This window comes from Tauraco erythrolophus, chromosome 6 (assembly GCF_009769465.1).
Source record: "Tauraco erythrolophus isolate bTauEry1 chromosome 6, bTauEry1.pri, whole genome shotgun sequence".
Classification (NCBI taxonomy): domain Eukaryota; kingdom Metazoa; phylum Chordata; class Aves; order Musophagiformes; family Musophagidae; genus Tauraco; species Tauraco erythrolophus.
The window spans coordinates 37,761,179-37,776,144 of record NC_141470.1 but is presented as its reverse complement, the minus strand read 5'-3'; the positions used below and the strand labels follow the sequence as shown (position 1 = coordinate 37,776,144).

Below are 14,966 nucleotides of genomic sequence, written 5' to 3'. Positions count from 1 at the left end.
TTGTCCCCCAGTTCTTTCCACCCCACTACAGTTTAAAAGACCTAATGATTGCTCCCCGACCCATCCCGTTTATTCTGTAAGCTGTTTTCCCAAGTCTCTTAATAGTATTTTTGAGTAAGTTTTTGAGTATATCTATGCAAGGGCACTTTAGAGTGTGGGTAGAATGTTAAAGAGCAGGTTGATGCTTGAATATGAGGGAAATGGGATGTTTGTTGTTTCATCAGAACAATCTTCCAGAATTTTAATTTGTAACCTCTAAGGAATGAAGTACAAAAGATCAAGCAGTGGAGCTCCTCCATTTGTTTAAAAATAATAAGCAGTCTTAAGTTGTTTCTAAAATAGCAGAATATCAGAAAGAGAGAAGGGTTAATTCACACTGACTTTTCATAGCATGTTTGTTAAGGCACTCAAATTTTTGTCTATACCTTGTAGTAACTATCATATCTATTGATATTTTTTGGTTTTATTTATTTCATTGTTAGTTTGGTAGATGAAGTCTCCAGGATGTCATCAAGGTACACTTGAAAACAATAATTTTAATAGGTCTTTGTCAGTTACATTATCTGCTGTCAAAGTGTTTTCCCTATGCTATCCTAGTCATCTTAGACAGCAGGAATCCTAGATTTAGTGCATATTTGAAGTATGAATGTAGTATGTAGTTTGTACATGAATTTCATTAACAGTGTTTTTTAAAAATGAAGATGATTAATGATGCAGAAAGCAAAACATATTTCGTAAGTTATTTTACTGGCTGGTTATATTCAGTGCTACAGAGAGCAAATAAAATCATCCAAATAAGATCAAAACACGCAGCCTTCTGATCTAGTCAGTAGCACTGCTATTAAACCTCTTGTATTATTAAGCCTACTTGTCATAAGTATTATCACATTTTATAGATGTAGCAAGCAGAAATAGGGGTTGTCCAAAACTTTTATGTGCAGCTTTTAAATGCAAATCCAAAAATTGAGCTCTTAACCTTATGCTTTCTAGGCTAGCGTTTTGCTCACTGTATTGTATCTCGAGTCACTAGATTTTATTTCATTTTTTACATTCTTTAAATATAATCTCACAGAGAAAGCATTCTTACTGAAGATCAAATTTATCATTTTAAGATGGCATAGGTTCATTATAGCTTCTTTAGATGTTCTGTTCACAAATAATGTTAAAATCTTAGTATTAAAAAAATACCATCACTTAAGGATGTTCATACTTGCTTGTAAATGTTGCTTAAATGATTATAATAACTAGTAGCTATTTAATGAACATATTATATGCAAGTTGATTTTATCATTAAATAGGCCTTAGTCTTACTAGATTAATTTTAAATAGAAATACACAAATGAGTTAACGCAGAGCTATCTGACTTCCTCTAATGTTTGTAAATGGATCCTGGGAATGTATATATAATTATATGGAAATACACACTGGGAATTTGTTTGGATTTTTTGGTACAAAACCAGGTGTTTTGAATGCAGTAGACAAGCAGCTTGTTTAAGTCAGTTTGCTTGTTTGTTCAAAGATTGGCTCAGATTCTTCTCCTCTACCAAATATAAACTTCTTGCTGTAAAACTCATCTAGCTTAACTGAAAAAATGAGAAAATCAAAATTATTTTTTTTCTTAGAAGTAAATCTAACTAAATGAAATCTAGAGCACATCCATTTAAAAGTATTTCTGTGTGGTTTTTGGATACTGAAATGCCTAAGTCTTGCTTTTGAGAACTGAAAAATAGAGCAGTTGAGTCTTGATTTCTTTCAGGTTTTGTTGATTCAGCCATACTGGTGTTATTTATAGGCTACCGACACATTTTAACAGTTTTGAAGTAATAAGAAATGGAGCAGTTACACTTTTGAGTTTCTTACTACTGGCAAAAGAAATCTGTAGACTGATAAATTATAAGCAGAAAAAAAAGATTTTGGCTTGTTGTTTCAGAAATAGGCACATTGGGCTTTTTGTCAATATGAAGGAGGAAAGGCCTACAACTTAGATGCATCTTACATGGCTTTGGTGCAGGCAAGGAGGACATAAATGGTTCGTGTGCCTCTTTGTAAATACCCTATTTAGTGACCATTCAATTTATTTTGTCTGTAACAAAAGGTTCACAGAAGTTTTATATCACAAAAATAACTTAACATTATGACCTTTAAGGAAAAATGAAATAATTTACCCTTGGCACTGTATTGTTTTTATGGAGAATAAAATACCACATGATAAAACACTAAAAATTAGCGATATTTAGTGCACTTAATAAATTGGCTAGGTGTGGTTCCTAGAACTAAAAGGAATACTGATTTATATTGCCCATTTCAAATAAATAGTATATTGTGCTAAAATTATATGGATTTATTAAGCTTTTTTTGTGGAGTAGTATTCAAAAAAGAGGAGGAATTTTTTTTCCCCTTCACCAGTATCCCTAACAGCCTCTTTACATCTCCATCTCTCTCTTATTTCCTCACAGTTATGCTTTGTGTTTTAGTTTATTTGTTCCTTCCTTAGAATCCATAAAAAACCTCTAATATGCTCTATATATTCAGGTAGAACAATCTTGGAAGAAAGAGGCATGTCAAATGCCTTGTTTTTTACTTTAAACTGTATAAAACAGTCAGATCAATCTAGGTAATGTTTCAGTCCATGTCAGAAATACATACCTGATTATAATAGAATTTCTTTGCCAAGTATTAGAGTAGTTGCTCCATCAGTCTTAGAAATATCTAAACCAGAAGGAAGTTATTCAGATGTTTTTGAAACCTGTATCATTTATCCACCATTTTAAAATTAAGGAAAAGACATTTAAACGCTTCTTGGATTGGTTAGCATCAAACAGCAGATTTTCAGGCCTCATGGGAAGTAAATACAAGAACTGAGATGCAACGGAAATGTGGTCTCTCATCCATCCTTCTGTGTAATCATTAAACTTACTTAGAGCAGAACGTTTTTAACAATGTTTGCAGAACAATGTTGAATTCTCTCCCAGACTTAACTCTGGCAAACTGGGAAAAGTAAGGAGAGAAAATTCGAAGGAGAAGCCCAGTCTGGTTTTCATTTTCTCTACAGCTGTCATCTGGCTTTGAATTCTGCTGGAGAGCTACAGCTGGAGTCATTTTATTGCTTTACCCAGCATCCTTTTGCCTGTGCGCACAGAAATGTTTTAGTAGTCTTGGAAAAAAATTCAGAGTATCTCTTAGCAACCATAGGACAGTAATTATTATACCAGCAGCTGGGAGCAAACCAGATTTCCGTTGTGCATTAAAAACTGGCGTAGGTTACTTTACAGATGATACTGAATAACCTATGCCAGTACTGTACTTTGCAGGCTGTGGTTAAAGGATATTGATTGTGGGCGGTTTAATTGCTTTGGATAGTAGAAAAAGGGAATGTGTGCATCTGTGTTTGTGTGTGATACTCTGTATATTTAATATACCAAGCTTAGTTCTTGTGGAAAACTTTACATGTTTGCTTTTTACTTAAATATGTTTTCACTACAATAGCATTTTTGTTTCTAGGGCCTCTGCCTTCAGGTTGTCAGTGTTTCCATTGTAAACGTGGGATTTCAGGTGTTTGTGACCTTGTCATAAAACATCACATTGGAGCAGAAAGTCTCATCCGAAGAAAGCCTTTTTGATACTAATAAATGCGGTTTGGCTGTATCTAAACTGTTAAGTTTTATTTAAAAAGCAGAGTTAGAATCATAGAATAGTTAGGGTTGGAAGGGACCTTCAAGATCATCTAGTTCCAACCCCCCTGCCATGGGCAGGGACACATTCCACTAGATCAAGTTGCTCAAAGCCTCATCCAACTTGGCCTTGAACACTTCCAGGGATGGGGCAGCCACAACTTGTCTGGGCAACCTGTTCCAGTGCTTCACCACCGTCATTGTAAAAAAAAAATATCTTCCTTATATCTACACTAAATCTGCCCTCTTTCAGTTTAAAGCCATTGCCCCTTGTCCTATCACTACATGCCCTTGTAAAAAGTCCCTCTCCAGCTTTCCTGTAGGCCCCCTTTAGGTACTGGAAGGCTGCAATAAGATCACCCCAGAGCCTTCTCTTCTCCAGGCTGAACAGCCCCAACTCTCTCAGCCTGTCTTCATAGCAGAGGTGCTCCAGCCCTCGGATCATCTTCGTGGCCCTCCTCTGGACCCACTCCAGCAGCTCCATGTCCTTCATATGTTGAGGGCCTCAAGGCTGAATGCAGTACTGCAGGTGGGGTCTCATGAGAGCAGAGCAGAGGGGCAGAATCACCTGCTGGCCACGCTTCTTTTGATGCAGCCCAGGATACGGTTGGCTTTCTGGGCTGCCAGTGCACATTGCCGGCTCATGTTGAGCTCCTCATCCACCAGCACTCCCAAGTCCTTCTCCTCAGGGCTGCTCTCAATCCATTCTCCGTCCAGCCTGTACTTGTGCTTGGGATTGCCCCGACCCACGTGCAGGACCTTGCACTTGGCCTGGTTGAACTTCATGAGGTTCTCACAGGCCCACCTCTTCAGCCTGTCAAGGTCCCTCTGGGTGGCATCCCTTCCTTCCAGCGTGTCCACAACACCACACAACTTGGTGTCATCTGCAAACTTGCTGAGGGTGCACTCGATCCTACTGTCAATGTCGCTGACAAAGGTGTTAAACAGCACAGGCCCCAATACCGACACCTGAAGAATACCACTTGTCGCTATTCTCCACTTGGACACTGAGCCATTTACGACAACTCTGAGTGTGACCATCCAGCCAATTCCTTATCCACTGAGTGGTCCAACTGTCAAATCAATATCTGTCTAATATAGAGACAAGGATGTCATGTGGGACTGTGTCAAATGCATTGGTAGATGATGTCGGTTACTCTTCCCTTATTCATCAACACTGTAACCATATCGTAGAAGGCCACCGGATCAGTCAGGCAGGATTTGCCCTTAGCGTAACCATGTTGGCTGTCACCAATCACCTCCTTATTTTTCATGTACCTTAGCATAGTTTCCAGGAGGATCTGCTCCATGATCTTGCCGGGCACAGAGGTGAGACTGATTGGACTGTAGTTCCCTGGGTCTTCCTTTTTTCCCTTTTTCAAATTGGGGGTTATATTTTCCCTTTTTTAGTCAGTGGAAACTTCACCAGCCAACCACAACTTTTCAAATGGTGATGGACAGTGGCTTAGCAACTTCATCCACCAGTTCCCTCAGGACTCACAGATGCATCTCATCACATCCCATGGACTTGTGCACCTTCAGGTTTCTTTGATGGTCTTGCACCTGATCTTCTGCAGTGGGCGGTTCCTCATTTTCCCAGTCCCTGCCTTTGCCTTTTGTGACTTGGGCTGTGCAGCTGGAGCTCTTGCCAGTGAATACTGAGGCAAAAAAGTTGTTGAGTACCTCAGCGTTCTCCATAACCTGGGTAACTAGGTCTCCCATTTCCTTCTGGAAAGGGCCCACATTTTCCCAAGTTCTCTTTTTATCACTGACGTACCTCTCTAGGTTTTCTTGTTGCCCTTGATGTCCCTGGCCAGATTTAATTCTATCAGGGCTTTAGCTTCCCTAACCTAATCCTTGGCTTCTCGGACAATTTTTCTGTAATCTTCCCAGGCTACTTATCCTTGTTTCCATCCTCTATAGGCTTCCTTTTTGTGTTTGAGTTTGTCCAGGAGCTCCTTGTTCATCTATGCAGGCCTCCTGGTGTTTCTGTTGACTTTCTCTTTGCTGAGATGCATCGCTCCTGAGCTTGGAGGAGGTGATCCTTAAATATTAGCTAGATTTCTTGGGCCCTTCTTCCTTCCAGGGCTTTATCCCATGGTATTTTACCAAGCAGATTCTTGAAGAGGCCAAAGTCTGCTCTCCTGAAGTCCAGGGTAGTGATCTTGCTGTGCACCCTTCTTGCTGCCCTAAGATTCTTGAGCTTCACCATTTCATGGTCACTGCAGCAGTTAAGGATATTAATCTGGTATTTCTGTAGTTCTGTGTAGTCAATATTTGTAGGCTAAATAAGATCATAACTGACCTGATTGCTTTTCGTTTTTCATAAATACCAGCGGCTTTGTCTGCTCACCTGTAGTGTCTAGGTTGGTAGGCTGAGTTTTGTGCTTTCTGAACCGTTGTCTCATGGGTTCTTGACTTACAAAGGTCAGATGGCTTTCTGTCTCCTGCCACCCCCAAATTTGTCCTTGAAGTCAGTTAGCTTGGATTGTGGTGTCTGTGTTGGAATTTTAAAAAAGCATTCCTTTATAATTGCTGTGTATAGGTCGCAAAGGCTTGCTTTACGATCAGGGTTTGTATTCCGTACATGAGTATCTGGCACTGACAGTTAGCACTGTAACAGATGATCAGTGCCTGTATCCTTCATTAGGTGGAGCCTTTCTTGACTGCCAAGGGGAGCGTGTGTGTCTGTTTGTGAGCATGTGCAAGTGTCCTTTTTGCTCTATAGTGTTGGTAGTTTATTTCTGAAGAAAAAAGGTGTGAATCACCTGCAGGGAGAGGAAACGATGCAGCCTGTTGCAAGTCTCACCCAGGGATGGAAACCGGCTTGTAGGTAGTATGTATTTGTACCCTGGGAAGGAAGGAGTAGTAGTTTTTGCAGCTCTCGTCCTTCTTCCTATATGACACAAATTGATAATAATAGCCAAGGGAGTAAGGGGGTTAGGTAGTGCTTATCACTGTGGTTTCTGTAAAATGGCTTCTAGCTGTTAAGTGTGTTTCTAGCTTAAATAGTTTCTGCTTGTAGGCATTTATAACATTGCTCAGACCAAAAATAGTTGTAGGCTTTTCTTCCTCGCTTTGAATGCAGCAATCCTCGGTTTGAATGAGTGTTTGGGAAGCTTTTCCTGTCACTGGGCAATGTAGCTGCGGGAGTACCTCCTGTGAGGAGGATGTTTGATATTGCACTAATATTTGATGCCTTTTGCTCTTAAAATAAGTATACATCCATGAAATCTAGTCTTGCCAGACATTTCAATATTTCTTTTGTACTCCTTTCCTAACAGTGTTTACCAGAACGCTTAGTTTTGACAACAGGTTTGCTTAGTGGTGTTGTCGTGCTCAAGGATCTGCAAAAAGTACTTCTGGAGTTTTGCCTGTCTTCGAATTTTTTCAGTGGAACTTTGCCTGATTGAGCTATTGTCTTCCATGGGGTGTATGGTCTCTAATATTAATTAAAGCTTATTATTAATTAATTACTGATTTTAATGTTTTTCCACTCAGATTGCATCTGAACAATATATAAATTCTTAGTGATGTAACTATTTTATTTCTCCTAAAGATCAGCTATAGAACAGCTACTTCCACTTTATCTAAACGTCTTAGACCTCGATACATTAGGCTTTTATGTACATGAGGTGCTAATGTAATCCCAGAATAAGTTCCTTAAGTGTTTTCAGAAACGAAAACTAATGATTCAGTGTTAGTACTTCACCTGCCAAAACTTCAGGTTTGCCTCGGTGGTTTTCTGCAGTATTTTCGTTTCCTCCTTAATGTTTTTGCAATATATACAAATCCTTATAACAAAGCTGAAACCTTCTCATTGCTGGAAGTCGGATGATGCCAGTGTTTTCTCAGTGCTATCAGATGATGACAGCCAGATAACTTTCAGCATCTCTCAATACGAACAAAACATTGTACAGTACGTAGTTTTGGCAGCCCAGTGGGATTTGTATCAATATAATCTACTGTATCCTGAGTATGTCCCAGTCAGTTAAGCTTAAAGAATGAGAACCGTTTGTTTTTCTATTTTTCTCAGAAATTGGATCATCTCACAAGCCAATATTCCACCCAAACATACTTCCTTATTCTGAGTGGCACACGTCCTGCAGATATTTCATTTTATGTTGCCACATGGTCTCATTTTTATATCAAATTGCCTGATATAGCCTTAATTTCAAAAAGACAGTCATTAGTTGTTTAATACACACTTGCTGTAATTAGATATTGTAATTGAGCCAGTATATATTAAAACTGCTTTTCCGTTCCTTCCCAGCTGATCTGTTAAACAGTCTTGCTTTTTAATTTATTAAAACGTCTGACTAGCCTTTGCCTTACTAGTCCCAGAAATTTTTCCCTCCAATTGTATATTTGTAAATATTGGCAACCTCATTGGTAGTTAGAGAAAAAATAATCTCAGAGGCTGGGCTAATCTCTCTTTCCTTAAAGAAGTTCCTCAGTCTGATTTGGCAAGTGAGGTACAAAGGCATGTGTCTCTAATGCCCAAGGTACGTAGGCCTTGCAGAGAAGGAACTCTTATTTCCAAGGCTGACTCATAGTAAAGAAAATACTTGTCTACTTATAAGTACTTTAAAAACGTATGTTTAAAAAGACTTGTGTTCATAGATGCCTCTAACACGTTGTGTAGAATATTAATGCATTCATGTATGAACTTGGTGTGGGTTTTGTATAAATGCAAAATCATTTAAAGGGTTTTCTTATGTATTCTAGACTACTCAAGAAAATTCATCGGGTTCATTAATGAAAGATCACCTTTTCCAGCATGAAACTGTAGTAACCAGTGAACCTTACAACAGTGCAAATTTAAGGCCTTCAACATTTGAGGATTTCAACACCAGGAGAGCCTGTTTTCCTAGCCAGCCTAACCAGGTAAGACCAAGAAAAGAAGTGATTCTCATTTGTTTGCTGTATTAATGGCACAATATGTAATTTCTGACAAGAAAGCACTTTCATTCCAAGCCCTTGTATGTAGTGTTATACTCTCAGCTTCTTTAAATGATCAATATAAGCTTTGCAGCTGAAATATCACAGCAGTATTATGGCAGAGGTAAAGCTTTGTGAAGGTATTTACCTATGCTGAAGTGCATCAGACTACATGAATAAATCTTTCACTTTCTTTGAAGTCAGATTTCTGTATGACAGACTTATATATCTGCAGCCTTGAAAAACTGTTTAAATTTGTTCAGAAAATGTTAATTGGCCATTGAGTCAGTCTCGGTTACATGTATACTAATATTGTCTTGATTAGAAATATTAAAAATTATCTTTACAATGAATGTCTTGGATGCATTACACAGTGGGGCACTTTTGACTAAATATTTTTAATGAGACATTGTTTATACTTTCTAACTTCCTTTTTTAACTATGATACTCTGTTTTGGTACAGAAAGGAAAACAGTTTATCAGTTATGCATGAAAAGTAGTAAGCTGTTGGTAAACAGATTCTTGAAAGAGATAAACACTAACATGAGGAAGGCTGACGTACAGGCATTTTTTTAAATGAGGTCGTATTTGGACAATGTTAGATTGGGAAGGCAATGTTACCACTTCAACTATATACATTTTGCTTTTTTCTAAGCCTCAACTTACAGTTTTTGTAGACTGTAGAGGTAGACTTAATAGTAAGTTGGATAATAATTAATTTGAGGGTCTTACGCCTATAAGCAAACACATGGGAATAGCTTAACAGAAGTCAAAGCAGAAGGCAAGTTCAAGTAGTTGTGAACGCTTCATCAGAAAATATTTCTATTCCTTGAAATAAAGCTTTTTATCAGCTGCTTTCTAACTGCTTTATTGTGCAAAAGAAGCAAACAGTGTTATCTGGAGAACTAAAGAGCTTGGAGTTATGAACTTCTGATTTTTAATCATTCATCCTCTCTAATTATCTCTTTCTAGAAGTCACCTCAAATTTTTTGTTTGTTGTGTTTGTCAAGAGGTACATATTCTTCCCTCTTCCCGTTTACATGCAAAAAGAATTCAAGAATTTCTTACAATAAGAACAGATGGGTGAATAGGTTATTGCAGGTAACACTTAACTAGCTACAGTAACCAGTGACATATGTGCTTAGTCTTCATCAAGTTGTAAGGAAGAGTGCAGTAGCCTAAACTGCACGTATGTTTGAAGAGGAGATATAGACTGGGCTGCTGAGGAAATGATAATTTAAGCTGTGGTATACTGGATAGTGCCTGTCCAATAGAAATCAAATAGGAATTTCTTTGAAATGACGATGCTACAATTCGCTTCTTGTAGACTGAATTTATTAAAGATCCCACGGAAGTTTAAGTAAATATTCTATTAAATATTTTTCTCATATTGTAGCACCATCTGCAATTTTGTTTCAATTACCTATAAATAGGTTTGAACTCTCTTACTGTGCTTCGAAGTTAAATAGCTCAAGAAGTGCATGGAAAACTAAAGCGATTAATGACAGTCCAGATCTTTACCTGTAATTCTTTGACTGCTAATAAAAAATACCAAGTTCCTCAGCTTTTCAGCTTCTGATACACTGATGTGTGTTTACTTAAAGGTAGTACTTGGCATTGATGTATTCAGCTGCCGGTGTCGTCGTATGAGGAGTTGCAGGCTGAGCTAAGTCAGGTGCACCTGCTTAAGGAGACACAGTGAAGGCTACAGCACCGAGCCAGTGTCCGTGCTTGGTGTAAAGGTGCAGCCCTTCAAGTAACGTGTAATATTAGTGAGTTCAGTCATGCCGACAAAAACTTTCTGCCTAATTGGCTAATTATCTTCATAATGAGATTTCTCTGTGGAATCTCGGTTTGCTGTAATATTCTTCCTCCCTTCCTGCTTCAGCTGTTACGCAGAGGTGGCACTTGTGCTGAGTGATATTTTTGAATGGCTAGAGGACTACGGGCATTATTCTCAGTGGATTTTGCTGGTGTGTGCACCTAACTGAATCTGAGTTGTGTATTGTTCTTAAGGTTTTATGTATCTTGCATATCTTGCGCTTTCATGTAGGTCCCATTAAAAGCCCAATATATAAGCACTTTTTAAGTAAAGCTTTTCCAACGTTTGTCCTCTTTGCTTGTTTTTCAGCATTTCCTACTTACTTTCTTAAAAACTAAATTCTTAATATTAATTGCATAAAGACTGTAATGCTGCCTTGTTTGTAACATGTCAGGCTTCAAGCAGGTTTAGTAGGTGTTTGGCTGAGAACTTGGGGAAAAAAAAAAGAAATGAGCTCTATGCATGTGTTGTGTTCTGCTCAAACAGATAAAACACTTTCAAAGAATGAGGAGAGGTCAGATTTTACAGTTGTTAGTGTTTGTAGTGGTCTTTAATGGCTGTTAGCTGTCTGCGGGATGGGAGGTTAAGGGTGGGTTTTTTGCTTTGAGGTTTTGGGGGGTTCTTTTCTTTTAAACAATGGATTTTATTTAATGTCTTAAATGCATGCATAATTCTGTGTGGACAGTGGGATAAGGATCCTTTTTTGCATGTAACATACCGAATTGTAATGACTTTTTGATGCTTTTTCTCTTAAATAAATTTATGCTGTTAACTGTTGAAAAAAGCCAATTATCCCTAGCTAGTTATTGATGCTAAAACAATAGGCTTTCTCTTGTTTGAAAACAGAATAGAGTTGAAAAGCACTCTGCTTTATAAGCAAAGGGGAGTCCTAACTGCTTGCATCAGAGCCCAGGGAAGTATAAAAAAGCAGTGATGTTAGCTGAATTAGGATATAACCTTTCTTCACCCTATATCCTTTAGACCTTGTGGAAGTCCAGCTACGTGGCTTGGAGCCAAGGAAAAAAAAAATATTCTTGTTAGCATACTTCAGTTGAAACTTCCAGGGCAAAGCAGCTCTAATTACAGTTCTGTACTTAAAATACATCACACAAGGATTATCAAGCAGGGAAGTGATGGTTAGAGCAGGCTACAGATACCCTTACATAATCAGAAGCTGGCATATTTTAAGCAGCTATTCCTTCCTCTTCCCCAGCTGTCTTCCCTTTTCCCTCCTCTGCCTCTTACCCCAAAACCAGGGCATGCAGACTTCAGTGTAGTAGGAGCATAGACACGTGCAAAGTGAAACAGAAGTATGTTAACTTAAAACATCATCTTCAGTAGTGTGTTATTTCACACTGCAACAGGTTAGGAACACATAGTTCAACTGTTGTCCTAGACTTCGGAATGGTGACACATTAATTATCATTAATTTGATCAGTACTAATAAGGTAAACACTCTCAAAGCAAGGATACCGATGCAAAAGATGCATTCTCAAGTGATTCATGATTCGGGAAGAATTTGTAAGGCTAATGGATTAGAGAGTGATTTTTTTTTTTTTTTCAGTCTTTTCTGTGAAATATTTTGCAGGCTGTGCACTTAACAGGAGAGAAAGGCGGAATTTGACTTGAAGCTCCCTTATATTCTGGCTCCAATTATAATAGCCCTACAGTGTAGGAAAATAATTGCTGTCTGTAAGGCAGGAATACTGGGACATACTGAGACTTTGGCTTTTTTGCTGCACTCTGCTATTTTCAGGATCTCCTTCCATACACATGTGCTAAATTTTTATCCTGTCATTGCATATTTTCTTGAAAGTCACTTGTAATGTGATTTCAGTAACGTTTAGTGGCAGTCCACTCACTATCTTACACTTAAATCTAAAGCCTGCTGTATTTCAATTTGGATGTTTCAAATTTGCCACCTTCAACAACTTTTTCATGCCCCCATGCCCTGTCATCATAAGACAGGATAAACAAGAACTCTCTTATCTCTCTGCTGTTTGTTCTGTATGTGTTTGGCATGTTCCTTCTTACTTGCCTTTTGAGGTAAAAGGTCTTGAATTATGGTCAGTTCATTACAAGTTGAGAATTTAAAAAGCACTCAGGTGTTTGCCTGCCGGTGTCCTAAACTGATCGATTGAAGTAAAGTGCTGTATATTAGCTAAGAGGAGATGCATTTAGAAGCCACTGTTATTGATCAATTATGCTAATGAATATTATTCTTTATGTGGCAAAATCCTTACCTAGACTTCAGCTTTGACAATAAGTAACCAGTATTCAATCCTCTTGTTGCAAAAGTGGAGGGAGTTTGAAAACTTAGAGCAGGAATAAAGGCAAGTTTCTCCTAGATAACACGAGTAACTCAAAGTGGATGCATGAGGGAGTTAATCCTGAAGCAGTGAATCATCGCTGGTGTGAAATCAGCAAAAATTCACGTAAGGCGTGATTGATCTGTGGTATTAGTTGCCACTGTAAGATGTTAAAACCGGAATTTTGAGCATAATACAAAGAACAGTATCGAGTTTTATGCAGATACCAAAATACCCAAAGCTCTTACGAGATACTAAAAAGTCGGGAAAGAACACTAAAGCTCGTGGTTCTAATATCACGCAAAAGGTTAATTATTAGGGGGAAGTCTGTAAATTGGACTAGTAAGAAAAGAAGCTGAAATTTTTATCTTCAAGCAGCAAGGAAAAAAATCCTGGTTTTTAATATTCTAATTAATTTTTACATTGTAGGTAAACATAAATTTGGGACTTCATTATAGTAAACTTACCTTGCTTTGCCATTTCAGGTCTCACTGAAGTCAATCAGACATGTTAGTTTTCAGGATGAAGATGAAATTGTTAGAATAAACCCTCGTGACATTTTGATACGTCGTTATGCAGACTACAGGCATCCTGACATGTGGAAGAACGACCTGGAGAGGGATGACGCAGACTCAAATATACCGTTTTCTAAATCAGACAGTAAAAAATCTGACTATTTATACCCATGTGGGGATGGAACTAAGCTGAATTCCCTGAAAGACTCAAAGAGTTCTGTGGTATTTAAAACTCAGCCTTCCTCATCAAAATTTAAAAATTCAAAAAGAAGAAAAGAGGATGGTGAGCGTTCCCGCTGTATATACTGCCAGGAAAGGTTTAATCATGAAGATAATGGCAGAGGAAAATGTCAAGATGCGCCAGATCCTATTAAAAGATGTATCTACCAAGTTAGTTGCATGCTTTGCGCAGAGAGCATGCTGTATCACTGCATGTCGGACTCTGAAGGAGATTTCTCTGATCCTTGCTCCTGTGACACTAGTGATGACAAGTTCTGCTTACGCTGGTTAGCACTGGTGGCACTCTCATTCATTGCTCCATGTATGTGCTGCTACCTCCCCTTGAGAGCGTGCCACCACTGCGGTGAGGTATGTGGGTGCTGTGGAGGAAAGCATAAAGCTGCAGGATGAATCAGTCTTGTGCCAAACAGAGCTGAAAAATCTTTGTTTCCAGGAAGCATCTAACTTGGATTTGCGGAAGCTTTTTGGCAAGCTGAAGGGAATCTTCTTTCGTGTAAGAGATGCTTGATGTGGAGGAAGCAACAGGACTTGTCAGACCTTGGCATTTTACAAGTGCCAGCCATGCCTAACTATTTCCTTTGAGTGCGTGGCATTTGTTGCAAGTCGTGAAGGAGATTTTGCAAAGGAAAGCCTAATCTTATTATTGGCTATAAAATGAGTATATAAACTATGATTATACTAAAAGGGATTAACTTTCGCCACTTTGTACATTCATGGTTTAGGTGAGGGGGCTCTTCTGAAAGGATGAAAACTTACCTGAGGGGAAATTTTAACTAAAAGTGCACTAGTGACAGTTGATTTAAGATTAAGAAAAGTTAATACTCGGCAAATGAGAAATGAAACTGATTTTAAGTGCAACTAAATCACTTATTAATAGTTTTTTGGAAGCGACTTTATGTATAAATAACAAATGTTTATATTTAACTAAATGTGTAAGGTACGAATTATTACATGTTAAACTTCCCTTCTCTCTGATATAGTAGGTATGGACCATATCTACTGTCACATTCCATGGTAGTATTTTAAATATTTAATTAGTTAATTTAGTCACATTTTTATTCCAGATGGACAAATTGATATTTTCAGTCCTGTTTCCCTTCAGCTACAGTTTGTGTTGAGTTGTATCCATACATTCTGATAATCTAAAAACCTTTAAAATATTAATTATTCTAGTCTTGAGTGACCAATATTTTTTGTTAAGCACAGATGTAATTGTCTAAAATGTTCTTGTTAGAACATAACATTTATTTTTATATATAAATGACTGATTTCAACATAATAGCAAAAAGGAAGTTGTTTCTGTTGCTCAACCAGCAAGTTGTTTTCTTTTGGGGTGTCCTCCAAAAATACTTTATTGCATATTCAAATGTTCATTAAGCAAAAGGTACATTAAGGCAGTTGTAACAAATTGTCATCAGTGTTCTTGTTTATCCTTCTGTTAAACTAGGATCCTGTTCAGCTGTTTATC

General features: G+C 38.0%; 1 protein-coding gene across 1 annotated transcript in view; it reads left to right on the top strand.

Annotated features, from left to right (window-relative positions):
* The window catches only part of SPRED1 (sprouty related EVH1 domain containing 1), a 60,214-nt gene extending 46,326 nt beyond the window's left edge, over positions 1 to 13,888 (top strand). The window contains exons 5-6 of the mRNA XM_086613616.1: positions 8,400 to 8,558; positions 13,229 to 13,888. Of these exons, the coding sequence (XP_086469742.1) occupies positions 8,400 to 8,558; positions 13,229 to 13,888 (819 nt within the window). The remainder of the gene's footprint in view (positions 1 to 8,399; positions 8,559 to 13,228) is intronic.
* Positions 13,889 to 14,966: the final 1,078 nt, after the last annotated feature.